The sequence below is a fragment of the Nylanderia fulva genome, unplaced genomic scaffold, assembly GCF_048542155.1.
Source record: "Nylanderia fulva isolate GAGA-0341 unplaced genomic scaffold, ASM4854215v1 Scaffold64, whole genome shotgun sequence".
Taxonomy (NCBI): Eukaryota; Metazoa; Arthropoda; class Insecta; order Hymenoptera; family Formicidae; genus Nylanderia; species Nylanderia fulva.
In genome coordinates this window covers 252,973-266,580 of record NW_028190742.1, presented here as the reverse complement: position 1 = coordinate 266,580, position 13,608 = coordinate 252,973, and the positions used below count along the sequence as shown (strand labels likewise).

Here is a 13,608-nt window from a genome sequence, read left to right as displayed (position 1 = left end):
AATTAAGTCAAACTTCAAGATAATCATGGGTATTTATGATTAATGACAAGAAAAAAAATCAAATTTTGGTAAATTTTTATTTTTTCAAACTCTGTTGAAAATCATCATATCGCAATTTTAAAAAACGATTTTTAAAGCTGGAACTTTGCTCTATCGAACGGAATAATTGCTAAAATTTTTGCAAAAACATATAGACTGGTTACAAATAAATGAAAATAATGTAAAAATTACCGATTTTTTCTATCTTTATTTTGACCTAAAAAACAATTGTATAGTACAACAAAAAAATTAGTTCTTCACATTTTTTATACTTTTGAGTATCCTGAATTTGACAAAAAATCGGCAAATGGCTATATAAGATTTTTTCATGGTAATCAGTATGTTTTTATGGGCAAGAAATTGTAAAATTGCTTAATTTCAGTAAAAAAATGAATCCATGATTTTTATTATATTCCACACCATCTTTATTAACATATATGTACTTTAATTCCTGAAAAGGATTTTTAATTTTATAAAAGTAATAAAAAATAAACATAAAATTAACATTTCGTCGGTAAAATAAAATAGGTTCCAGCATCACCTTAAATTATTATTGTGAAACCGGCGCGTGAAAAGTCGCTCTTTACGCACATGATGGGATTTTAGAAAGGGTTCCCTTTCCACGCACCGGTCATACAAAATATCGTAGCCAACATTTACGGGTATCATAATTTGGCCAATCGTGCGGATTGTCACATTCGGCTTCGCCTCGTGCGCCAAACTTCCGCACTCTGGGCCGATTTACGATCCCCCACACTTGTTAGCTAATATACTATTGTATTCGCGAGCGGCAAATCGACACTCGGCAACGTAAAAGCAGCATGTCCTTACGTTTTCGCATGATACATCTGTCTTCGCAGGATCGCTGATGGCGCTTATGCTTAAGTAAAGGATTCCTGTACTGCTTGCACCGTTTACACTGTCTGTTGCAAGTGGGTGGCAATGGCCACGTCAGCGGTGGCGAGCACATCCGGCCCACGGAAAACTCTGCTATCTTCATGATGATGCACAACAACAGCACTAACATTATTCGTTCACGAGATCCCAAAGTACGCACAGCCGACGGCTGTTATATTATAATAGCATTTCCGTTCGTATTTACACCAAATTGTCGATCGTCCGAATGCAGTTATATGTATATAATATACAATATACATATAGCGATATATAGTCTGATGTAGGTAGCAATGACTCGTTATCACAATCTCAGAGCACGATGATGCATCACATAACTTCTGCACTCTTTTAACGCGTTGCGGGTGTGCTATGATATATATGACGCAAGTCTTTTTATTATTTATATATAATTCTAGATTTTGTTATTTCTCTATTATATTTATTCTATTATTTTTTTTATATTATTATTTCTATTTTTCATATTATTATTATTATTATTTCTATTATTTTTATATTATTATTATTATTATTTCTATTATTTTTCTATTATTTATACTTCGCGACTTTTTATCAATTGTGATCCAATAAAAAGCAACTTAAACGGCACATGTCACATTTATTGAAAGGAATAATTAATTAACATAGAATCTGAACTATATAAGGCATTCAAAGCAATGTATAGAATATTGTTGTAAAGTATCAACGAGATGTTATATTAAGATCATTAACCCAGGTAGCAAACGCACGTCATTTTGACGTCAAATGACGTTATTTTAACACGTCAAACGACGTTATATATTTTGACGTCATTTAAACGATCTTGGGAATTATCTATATATAACAGTGAGCATAGATTACAATTTCCTGTTACACTCTTTCCTCTGTCATACTATCATATTTATTTTATACATAATTTTAAACGTATGTATATATTTATTGTTAATAAACGCTACATAATAAAGCATTATTAAAATCAATCAATATTACCGGAGTGACGAGAAAAAATTTCTTGTACGCTACTGTAGATATACGTACATATGTAGTCGGTATCTTTATATAGTCGGTAATAAAATAACGATATGGGGTAAGATAAAATCAGAAATGTGCAAAATAAGTTGAGTTGAGTCTAAACCAATTTGAAAATGCAAATTAGTGGGAACCTTTCTATTTGAAAATGCAAAATACAAAATACTTTTCAAACATTTATATAAAGTAGGAAATGAAAAATAAATATTTAAAATAAAAAAATAATGATTTAAATACATTTTTACATTTTTATATATTTAATTTATATTTAAATATTCTTACTTTATTTGTTTTTGTTATTTATATTTCTTACTATTATTTCTTATGCTAAAGTCTTTTTATTTCTCTTGATATAAATTTTAATTACAAAAATTGAATTACATAAACATTTACATTACATATTACAAAAAATGTTTCCTTATGCAGTTTTATTCTGACATTTTAATACAATACTCTTTAAAAGTAAAACTGCTTTCAGAAAAATTAGATTTTTAAAAAGGAAATTCTTTATTCTTCTTTTATTGTATCATTATCATATATTTGTATATATATATATATACACACATATATATACATACGAGGTGTGTTCAAAAAGTATCGCGAATTTTGAATTTCCGCGGGTTACGTATATTCGATTTTCGATTTTTTTGTGGCGTTATGTTGGTACTCATGTTTCTCATTTATGCCGACAAGTACGGCCATTTTGAATGTTCAGTTAATTTTTGACAGCTGCTTTGCTTGCACGTGTTTTGGCTCGTCTTCGATTTTTGCCTATTCCAAAAAATGGATCAAAGAATCTGTATCAAATTTTGTGTGAAAAACAAAATTAAGTGCGCGGACGCATTCCGAATGTTGACTGTGGCATATGGTGAAGCTACCTTGGACCGAAGCAACGTTTATCGGTGGTACAAAATGTTTTCCGAGGGCCGAAAAGATGTGAACGACGAAGAGCGTGCCGGACGCCCGAGCACGTCAACAACAGACGAAAACATTGATGAAGTGAAGAAAATAGTATTGGTCAATCGTCGAATCACCGTTAGAGAAGTTGCTGAGGACCTAAACATATCGATTGGCTCGTGCCATTCGATTTTTACCAATGATTTGGGCATGACACGGGTCGCCGCGAAATTCGTACCAAAATTGCTCAATTTCGACCAAAAACAGCATCGCATTAACAACACACTAATAATGCCGCAGCCACCGTATTCCCCAGATCTGGCCCCCTGTGACTTTTTCTTGTTCCCGAAACTGAAGAGGCCCATGAAAGGACGACGCTACGCTACGATTGAGGAGATAAAGACGGCATCGAAGGAGGAGCTGAACAAGATCACAAAAAATGATTTTTTGAAGTGCTTCGAGGATTGGAAAAAACGTTGGCACAAGTGTATAATATCTGGTGGGGATTACTTTGAAGGGGACAAAATAGATATTCATGAATAAATAAATAATTTTTGAAAAAACACAAAATTCGCGATACTTTTTGAACACACCTCGTATATATGATAATGATACAATGGAAATACACACAATGTAAAATGCCTATTTTATATTTTACATTTAAAATATATTTTTTTTTAAACTATTTTATATTTCCATTTAAATAATTTATTATCCATTTTTAAATTATTTAAATAAAAATATAAAATAGTTTTTAAAAAAATATATTTTAAATGTAAAATATAAAATAGACATTTTACATTGTGTGTATTTCCATTTTAAATTCATCTATATTTCAGAAAATGCACATTTCTGAATAAAACATTTATGGAATAGCTATATAAAATTTGTACATTTTTGATAATAAAATAACTGAATAAATTAAAATTAAAATCATATATTAAAATATTTTTGCTACTTCAATTTTCAGTAGTTCTTTTTAGAAAAATGCTTCAAATATATGTTTTAAACATTTTACGTTTTCTCAGAAAGAAACCCTCCAAAGGCTATCTTTAAAAATTGAGATCAATTAATTATAGCTTTCATACTAACTGACAGAAAATAAAACTACACATTAAAAACACATAGCACGTACGTCATAAAACGTTATTCACGCACATATTCACAATTATTTATAAAACACACAATCTAACTTTCAGAATTATTCATCCGACATCGCTCAAACACCGTAGCAAGAAAAACTTGAAGAAGACTACGACGCCATTATAAATTTGACACACTACTAAAGCAGCACAGAGTTTGGGAGCAATCAGTAATTTTTTTTCGTCGATTAAACAACCGATGCAATCTCAATAACTGTCGATTTTTCATCGCCGAGTTTTAAAACGCGATCGAATCATTTTTTTCGAACAAGAATATCTTAAATCCGATCGGGCAGAGAATTATATTTTTCCGCAATGAAGATTTGGACCGAGTTAGACTGTTCTCTTAACGCACGATGCAAACGCATCTCGCGGGAGGATGTTTGCACACGGCACCACATGACGCGAAGTCTGATCTCTATTAATAAATGTTCGTACCGCCTCATACAGAGCAGAGAGCGAGAGAAAGAGAGACAATAGAAAGAGACGGAAAGGGAATGCAGGGAGGGAGATTGAGAGAGAATGGTCCTACTCGAGGGCTTGGCCTCATGAACATACGTATATACACGTAATAATGTTCGTATTAATTCAAATTCAGAGGAAAAATGTTATTTCCAGAACCCCTCAATTTGTGAAAAAATTAATATATTGAGAATTTCAACATTTTTGGCAATAAGCGATTATCTTCATAATAAATTTTTATATGAATTTTTTAATATGACAAATCTAATTTTAATTTAATCAGAGAAGAGCCCCAATTAGCAAACTAATGTAATTCGACGTCAAAATGATGTACCTGGTTTGCTACCTGGGATTTGGGTTAGGTTAAAATTTTTTCGAAATAAAAGATTTCACTTCTATAAGAATGATCTATGAAATTGAGGGATCCCGGAAATAACATTCTTATCTTTTACGTTTAAACTCCTACGTGGATTTACTGCAATACTGCAATCATGCGTAATTCGAAAAAACTGGTTTTTACTTTTCATTATAATAGAAACAATCCAAGCAGGACATGAATTTAACAATGTGGATTTCTTTTTCGAACTAAAATAAAAAAAAAATTATGAAATAAAAAAACTCAAGGTCAAATCTGAATTTTGTATGATGAGAAGGACTTAAAAAGAATACTTTCATATCTCGAACATTTCTTTAGGATTTTCCAAATGGTTAAATAACGATTTTTTGAAATTGGTTTTTTCCAAACTTTAATCCTAAATAACTCCTGAACAGATCAATCTCCAGTTTATACGCCAAAAAAATTGTTATGCCCTTTTATATATAAACAATAGTACAATATTAATCTCCTTAATATTGTACTATCAACTCTGTACTGAAGCATCTCCTTAAGAAAACAACCCCTGCCACCCCTTTAAAAGAGTATTCCAATAAGTAGCAAACGGATGTCATTTTGACATTTAATGACGTCATTGACGTCATTTCGACGTTTAATGACGTCAGTTTGCTACTTAGGTAATTTCTCGAAAACCTATTTCGTAGTTTTTCATAATATTTGAGTCGTTTCCAAAATATATAGGATATGGAGACAGACTTTGTGGACATCCTGACGTATAAAAGGTGTTTCAAAATTTGAGAATATTATTAATATTGCAAGTATAAAAGCTTATATAAAAATGTAAATAATAAAAAAATAATTAAAATTTTTTATTTTTATTTCAAATAGTAATTTTTGAGATTTAAGAAAAAGATTTAAAGCTGGTCAACATTACAGGCTACATTTAAACAGTCAGCCAATCCGTAAATATACGGCATCACGAGAATATGTACACGCGACTCACGAACAAGCAATTATCTAAACGTAACGTTTTAACTAGCTTTAAATCCTTATATTTTAAATACTACTTCTTAGAATAAAAAATGTATTTTTTACTTAATTTTTCACAAACTTTCATGTTGCAAACTTATTTAGTCTTTTCTATTCTCGATGAATTTCGAGGCACCCTAAAAACTGCGTATATATATATATATATATATATATATATATATATATATATATATATATATATACGTATATTATATATAAAGTATATATATACGTATATTATATATATACACATATATATATATGCAGATTTTTTTTATTTATGCGAGAAAACCTGTTACTATAAATAAATAAAACTTTTCACTTACCAACTTTATTTCCGTTACCACACAGACGATATCCGACGATAGCAATAAAACACCTGAAAACAATATTAATTTATGACAATTGCCACAAGTAGTATTAAATTATATGATTAATCTTATTAATTTCAAATTAAAAATGTATAACACTATAAATATAATAATATTATCTAAAATACATATACATATATCAATTTTATTTATTACTTCTCTTTGATATATATGATAAAGTTATTATAAACAAGTAAAGAAAATTATTCAAATTAAATAAAATAAAATAGATAAATTAAAATTAATATATTATTAAAAAGAGTGAAAACCTGTACGGATTAATAAGATCCAAGTGAGCTCTTGGATGCGACAATCGTTCTCAGATAATAGTTCAATGGTAATCGGTATGCGAAGTAGTTTCCATCATATTCTTTCATAATTCCATCCGATAATTGTGTGAATAATTAGTCGTGATTCTGTAAGTTGAAATAATAGAACATTATAGTTAAAAGTTCAAAAAGACGTATTAAATAGTAATTCTTATTGTTATTGCATTATATATTATATTCTTATAAGTGACGTGTCGTGGTATTTTTAAAATAATATATAAAAGAAAACTTTCATTTTAATCAAGAACTTCATAAGTCCTCAAGTATAAGAACAGCTTCATCCAAAATAATACCATATTAAGATTGCTCAGTCAAACTTACATCGCTCTTGTATAAATATGGACAGAAAATTCAATATCTTTTGCACTAAACTAAATAAACATACACAGTAAAAAAAGGTTTTGGAATCATTAAAAAACATATTTTAGCATCTAGCGTTTCGATCATATCAGTTTTTGTTACGAGAAGAAAACCTTTCCTTTGGTCCTCGAGAAAGGACCAGGGGGTCTAACCATATGTATATTTATACGCGAGCTAATTCTGAATATTTGAATTTATATAACGAGCCGATCAAGTTTATATGGCTACATGGCTTTATATGCATATATATATATATATATATATATATATATATAAAAATGTAAATAATAAAAAAATAATTAAAATTTTTTATTTTTATTTCAAATAGTAATTTTTGAGATTTAAGAAAAAGATTTAAAGCTGGTCAACATTACAGGCTACATTTAAACAGTCAGCCAATCCGTAAATATACGGCATCACGAGAATATGTACACGCGACTCACGAACAAGCAATTATCTAAACGTAACGTTTTAACTAGCTTTAAATCCTTATATTTTAAATACTACTTCTTAGAATAAAAAATGTATTTTTTACTTATATATATATATATATATATATATGCATATAAAGCCATGTAGCCATATAAACTTGATCGGCTCGTTATATAAATTCAAATATTCAGAATTAACTCGCGTATAAATATACATATGGTTAGACCCCCTGGTCCTTTCTTGAGGACCAAAGGAAAGGTTTTCTTCTCGTAACAAAAACTGATATGATCGAAACGCTAGATGCTAAAATATGTTTTTTAATGATTCCAAAACCTTTTTTTACTGTTACTAAATTTAAAAATTTTTTGCAAAATATTAATATTATTTTTTATTTTGTGTATAATATATATATATATATATATATATATATATATATTATACACAAAATAAAAAATAATATTAATATTTTGCAAAAAATTTTTAAATTTAGCAAATATACCTATATATTACAATTTATGTATTTATATTTAATAATTAAATTTATAAAATAATTTATTTGTATATATTTATGTAAAAGAATTTATTATAAATAATTTATATGTATATCACAATTTTTATATATTTATATTTTTATATTTTTATTATAATAATTATTAATGATAGCAATAAATTCATGATATTGAAAAAATCTGTTTTTATACATTAAAAATAGAACTAACAATCAATGAAAAATTTCTTTGACGACATATCAATAGGTTAACAGGTACAATGATATGGTACAATGAATAATGCGCTTACGCAATCGCAAAATCTATATAATAGTATTGACGCAATAGCGTAATATTATTTATAACTGTGTACAATACAGAACACGCACGTATTGTTATAAAAGCATCCAGCGTTGTGGACAGTTTTCAGTATGATTTTATTCTACCAATTGTTACAATTCAATTATGTAGAATAAACAATATAATATGTATATGCGTTGTATATTTATATTAAGACTAAAGGGAAAGTTAGGTAAAAACAATAAAACCGGGTAGACGGATCAAACCATATTCCAAGTACCTCTGTTTTTTCATGATAAGTATTTGTTATCTGTGGCCAATTCGTGCCATTAATTATAAATTAACATCATTATTATTCTGAAATAAACCATACCCAGACAGCACCATATATCAAAATTGGTACATGAGACATCTTTAAGATATTTTTAGGATGTCTTTGTGGGATATCATATCATAAGATTTCTTAAAGATATCTTAAAAATTTCTTAATGATGCATAGCCACGTATGGATAGTACTTCTTTTTTGAGCGAAGTTCAAAGTTTTCGAACCAAAAAAATCGATGTCTTGGACTAAGAAAAAGATTTTTTGTAAATTTTTTTAGCACAATCAACTTTAGGACATATAATATAAATCAGACCTTAGATCTAATAAGACCAAAACAAACGTGAAGATTACACAGAAGCAACAACCTGCATATAACTATACCTAAAACTATAACTAAACATTTCGCAAATTCAACCTACAAAAACTATATTTTCCATCAGACAATCCTCGTATGGATAAGTGAATATATCAGGCCACCTCTACTCTGATAATAAAATAGGACTATCAAGGTAAAAACGATATATAATGATGAAAGAGACGACCAATAAGGTAAACGATTCAAATGTAGAAAAAAAACCAGATTGAATCAAAGAAAATTATCAATAACGAGTCAATTCACAGGATCAGGGTGTAAATTGCACCAATCCTTAACAAATTCTGGAAATCCCAAACCCGACAGTTTTACTACCACCAATTCTAGACTACTCATCAATAGTTCAGACTGATTTTACATCTCGATCTCATGATCAATGAAGAAAGAGATTATCAGTAATAATGTTCAAATGTAGAAAAACCAGACTAAATCAAAGAAAATCATCAATAACGAATCAATTCACGGGATTAGGTGTGAATTGAACCAACCTTTAACGAATTCTGAAAACTTCAAAACCGACAGCTTACTACTATCAATTCTAGACTACTCATCACTAGTTCAGACTCATTTCACATTTCGATTTCGTGATCTATGATGAAAGAGATTACTAATAAGGTTCAAATGTAAAAAAAACTAAGCTGAATCAAAGAAAAGCATTAATAACAAGTCAATTCACAAGATCAGGGTGTGAATTGCATCAATCCTCAACGAATTCTGGAAACTCCAAAAGCGACAGTTTTACTACCACCAATTCTAGACTATCATCATATATGGTATAGTTCAGACTCATTTAAGGAGATGCTGATTAGGTCTGTTTTATCGACAAATATTATTTTCATTTAACTCTTTATTATAGCGCAAATATTATAGCGCTATACAGAATGAAAAATCCTTTACTAAAATTAGAATATTTATAATAACAAATCTGGGCTAACTATATATATATGTGTATAAAAAGAAACCAAGAAAGTTAAATAATTACAGTTTTTTTATTGTTTAGGTTAAATTAACCCAATGCAATAAAACCGATAGAAAAACTATAAATATTTAACTTTTCTATAAAAACTATAATTATTTAGCTTTTTCTTATTTTTTTTATACATATGTAGTAGCCTAGATTTGTTATTATGAATACTTTAATTCTAGTAAAGAATTTTTCATTCTGTATAGCCAATAAAGTTAAATGAAAATAATATTTGTCGAACAGATCTAATCAACATCCCCTTAACATTTCGATCTCGTCATGATCAATGACTACTGCAGCAAAAGTTCATCACAAAAGCAAGAAAACGCGCTGCAACCACGAGTGCTTTGAAAGTCGACTTGCATCAAACGAACACCCCAAAGATTTATATTACAAAGGAAGAAGGGAGAAAGTCAAAAAGGCAGAAAATGTACGATACGTGGTACTCCGGAATACCAACCGATTTAATGTCAAATGAATGACGCAACAGTATAGTATCGTCTTTAATTCAAGATAAGTCATTAAGGAACGAGGCTAATTTTAATAAAGCGTTTGTTTGATTGTGTACATAATTGTTTCTCAGTATAAAATAATCCGATAAGGAACGCAGATGATAGTCCAAATATATTGTATAAGACCAAAACGTACGAATTTGAATAATCAATACTTTAAATCATATTTGAAGAAAAAATATTTGTGCATCAATTATATACCACACCTGGTTCTCAATTTTTTACCTTTAATTACTTTAATTAATTATTTATTACACATATTGTACTTTGGAAAAAATTCTAAATCTAAAAATAATATCTTTTATAGATATATATAAGATATACATTGTGAAACACTATTTTTTATACAATTTTGTACATTTTTTATGAATAAAATGTACATGAAAATAATTTCTTTGTAGATAAATTTTTTTTAATGTGCGCATAAACTAACTCTAAACTATCTCTTTCTAACCTTTCTCGATAATTTTTTAAATATTAGAAAAGTGATGAAAAAATTATAGGATTCTTTTATTTCTGTCAAAACACAGAAGCGATATAAATTCAACCGAACAACCATCTTCACATGATATTCACCTTCACATGATATTCACCTACTGAAAATGTCGGCGACACTTAAATTTTGAAGACTTATAATTTAAATTAGGAAATTTTTAACCGGTAAGAGTTTATATATTAAGAGTTTATACTACATTTTAAAAACTCGACGTCATAAAAATGCATGTAATACAAAATAGGAATTTTCATTAAAAAGATTACGGTTTACTTTAAAAATTTATTCTAAAGTCAAATTGACACGTCTCTCTTGAAACTCTTCAACTTTTGTTTAAAAACATTTTTCTCAATGTAACACATATTTTCCGAGTTATTAACGTGTTCAATTTAAAATAAGGCACCTTATATGTATATACAGGGTGTCCGGTAACTAACAAACCAATGATTAAGGGCGGATTCTCTGGCCAATTTGAAGACGATTTTTCCTTAGCAAAAATGTTGAGAAGTCAATAATTTTCGAGTCATAAGCGATTGAAAAAAATGGGTTTTTTGAAAACTAAACGTTTTGGAGTTAAAAGTCTAACATAATTACATTCTTCAGTTAATTTCAGGTAAAGTTTGCTATAATAAAATTTTAATTTGAGGCTTAGTTATAAAGATACATAATGACAAATATTGGAAAGTTGTAAAAAATGATGACCTTTTTCGACATTTTCGCTGAGGAAAAATCGTTCCCAAATTGATCAAAGAATCCATTTGTAATCGTTGGTCCGTTAGTTACCGGACACCTTGTATATATGGCATACAAAGTACCTCGAATTTCGAAGAATAAGATTGCAACGTAAAAATTTGCAAAAAAATTAATTAATAAAATTTGCCACTTTTATTGATTCCAAAATAACCTTTAAAATAAAAATTTAAAAAATTTTGGTAAATTATACGTGTATATATCACTATATACTAAAGCGTACATGTGATTATATATAAACATAGCCTTTAAATTAAATAAAATCAATAAGCTTTAAATTCTTATTTTTCAAAAGCTGCTTGAAATAAATTGAGGCAAATACTTTTTTTATTAGTTATTCTTATATTTTAGGATATGTGTATTGGTATAGCAAATTAAATTTTTGCTGGCAATGCGAATTAAAAAAATTCAAGACAATGTTGATTTAATTATTCATTTTTTTCCCTAAAAAATTAATTAAATTAAATATTTTAAAGAAATGGTATTGTGTATAAATTTAGAAGCATCTCTTTTCTGCGAAGACATATTTTAATACATATATATATATATATAATTATATATATGTATATATATATATACATATATATATATATATATCAGTCACGAGTGAACACGAATTGTGAAATCGAGCAATATTATGAAATATATAAAATATTATTGAATTGTTACAAAAATATTTTTCTCCATATGTTACGAAACATTTCGTTACATTTCTCCGTTGCACAATAAATCGTACACAGTTTCCCTGGAGTACAACGAACGACCCTAGTCTAAAGGATATCTCTTCATCGATTTTATAGGACTTTCGAGGTCAATGATATATCACATTTGTACATCTTGAAGAGAAAGTACTCCTTCTTTCGTGCAAACAAATAGATTTAGCGACAATAACCGCGAGGGCGCAAAAGAGACGAAGACAGAAAACGCAGAAATGGCCAGATAGCCTGCGTCGCTTCGTGACCAGTCGATATTAGAAGCCACTAACATACTCACGTTCATGACGGAGGGCCAGCTGATGGCCATTTCACTGACACTCGCACCGCCCGGGTATATTTATTATAAGTTAGGGCATCGTCGAATTTCGTCAAAACACGGTCGACTAAGAGTAACGACGCAGTATATTTTCGTGTTATCGGTCAGTCGCGATTATCGGAATCTTACGCGAAACACTTTTAGAAATGCATATTCTTGAATCACACTGGAGAATCGAGCAAAACCCCTCCCTAATCGCGCAAGCAACCCTCGTGCAACTCCGAACGCGCATGCCCTTATCGAGAACAGGCGACCGAGTTGCTGCGGAGAAAAGGAGATGTTCTCTCTTTTCACCCCCAGGGTTCGTTGAAAGGTTCGTGCGACGAAAAACAATTGTCGAGAATTAAAAAGTCGAATTTTCCCTTGCAATATATTTATATAATGCACTTTGTCCAATATTGATGTAAGATCCCTGATACAATAAAGAAAATATTAACAATAAAGAATAAATATATTGAATATTAATAGAAACAGAAATTACACATCGGGTGTCCAATTTTTAATCACTCACCCTTAAATACTTTTTCATTTTTTGATTATTGTACAACAAAATGTTTTGTCAGACAAAATTGTTGTTTAATTTGAAGGGAAGTGGAAGCTGGCGCTACTGATTTTTCTAAAGGATATTTTTCAAGGTCATTTAAAGGTCATTTAAAAGTCATTTTACAATATTTAATAATGCACTTTTATTGTCTGATACTGATGTAAGAGCTGCCTGGCACAATAAAGAAAATATATATTGACAATAATAAAGATAAAAATTGAATATTAATAGAAATAGAAATTATACACTGAGTTCAATGTTTAATCGCTCACCCTCAAATACTTTCCCATTTTTCATTGTATAATAAATTTTTCAGACAAAAATTTTGTTTGATTTAAAGGGGGACGGAAGCTAACGTTACTGATTTTTCTAAAGGGCATTTTTCAAGGTCATTTAAAGGTCATATAAGTCATTTAAATAAAATTACCATATTTTTTATATAAAAAATCGATTCTTTTCAGTATAAAAAAGTTCTTTTGAATTTTCAGTATAAAATGTTATAAAGAGTA

General features: G+C 29.0%; 1 protein-coding gene across 9 annotated transcripts in view; it reads right to left on the bottom strand.

The window, feature by feature from the left end:
* Positions 1–12,766, bottom strand: part of LOC114929789 (uncharacterized) — a 32,410-nt gene extending 19,644 nt beyond the window's left edge. For 2 of the 9 annotated variants that reach the window (XM_085488130.1, XM_085488136.1), the window contains exons 1-2: positions 3,952–4,428; positions 871–1,303 (exon numbers count right to left, since the gene is read on the bottom strand). In XM_085488130.1, coding sequence (XP_085344256.1) covers positions 871–1,066 — 196 coding nt within the window. In that variant the 5' untranslated portion in view covers positions 1,067–1,303; positions 3,952–4,428. Of the gene's footprint in view, positions 1–870; positions 2,151–3,951; positions 4,430–6,152; positions 6,206–6,466; positions 6,614–12,516 lie in introns of those variants that run through there. The other 7 variants (XM_085488137.1, XM_085488138.1, XM_085488134.1 and 4 more) reach the window with 7 other exon arrangements.
* Positions 12,767–13,608: the final 842 nt, after the last annotated feature.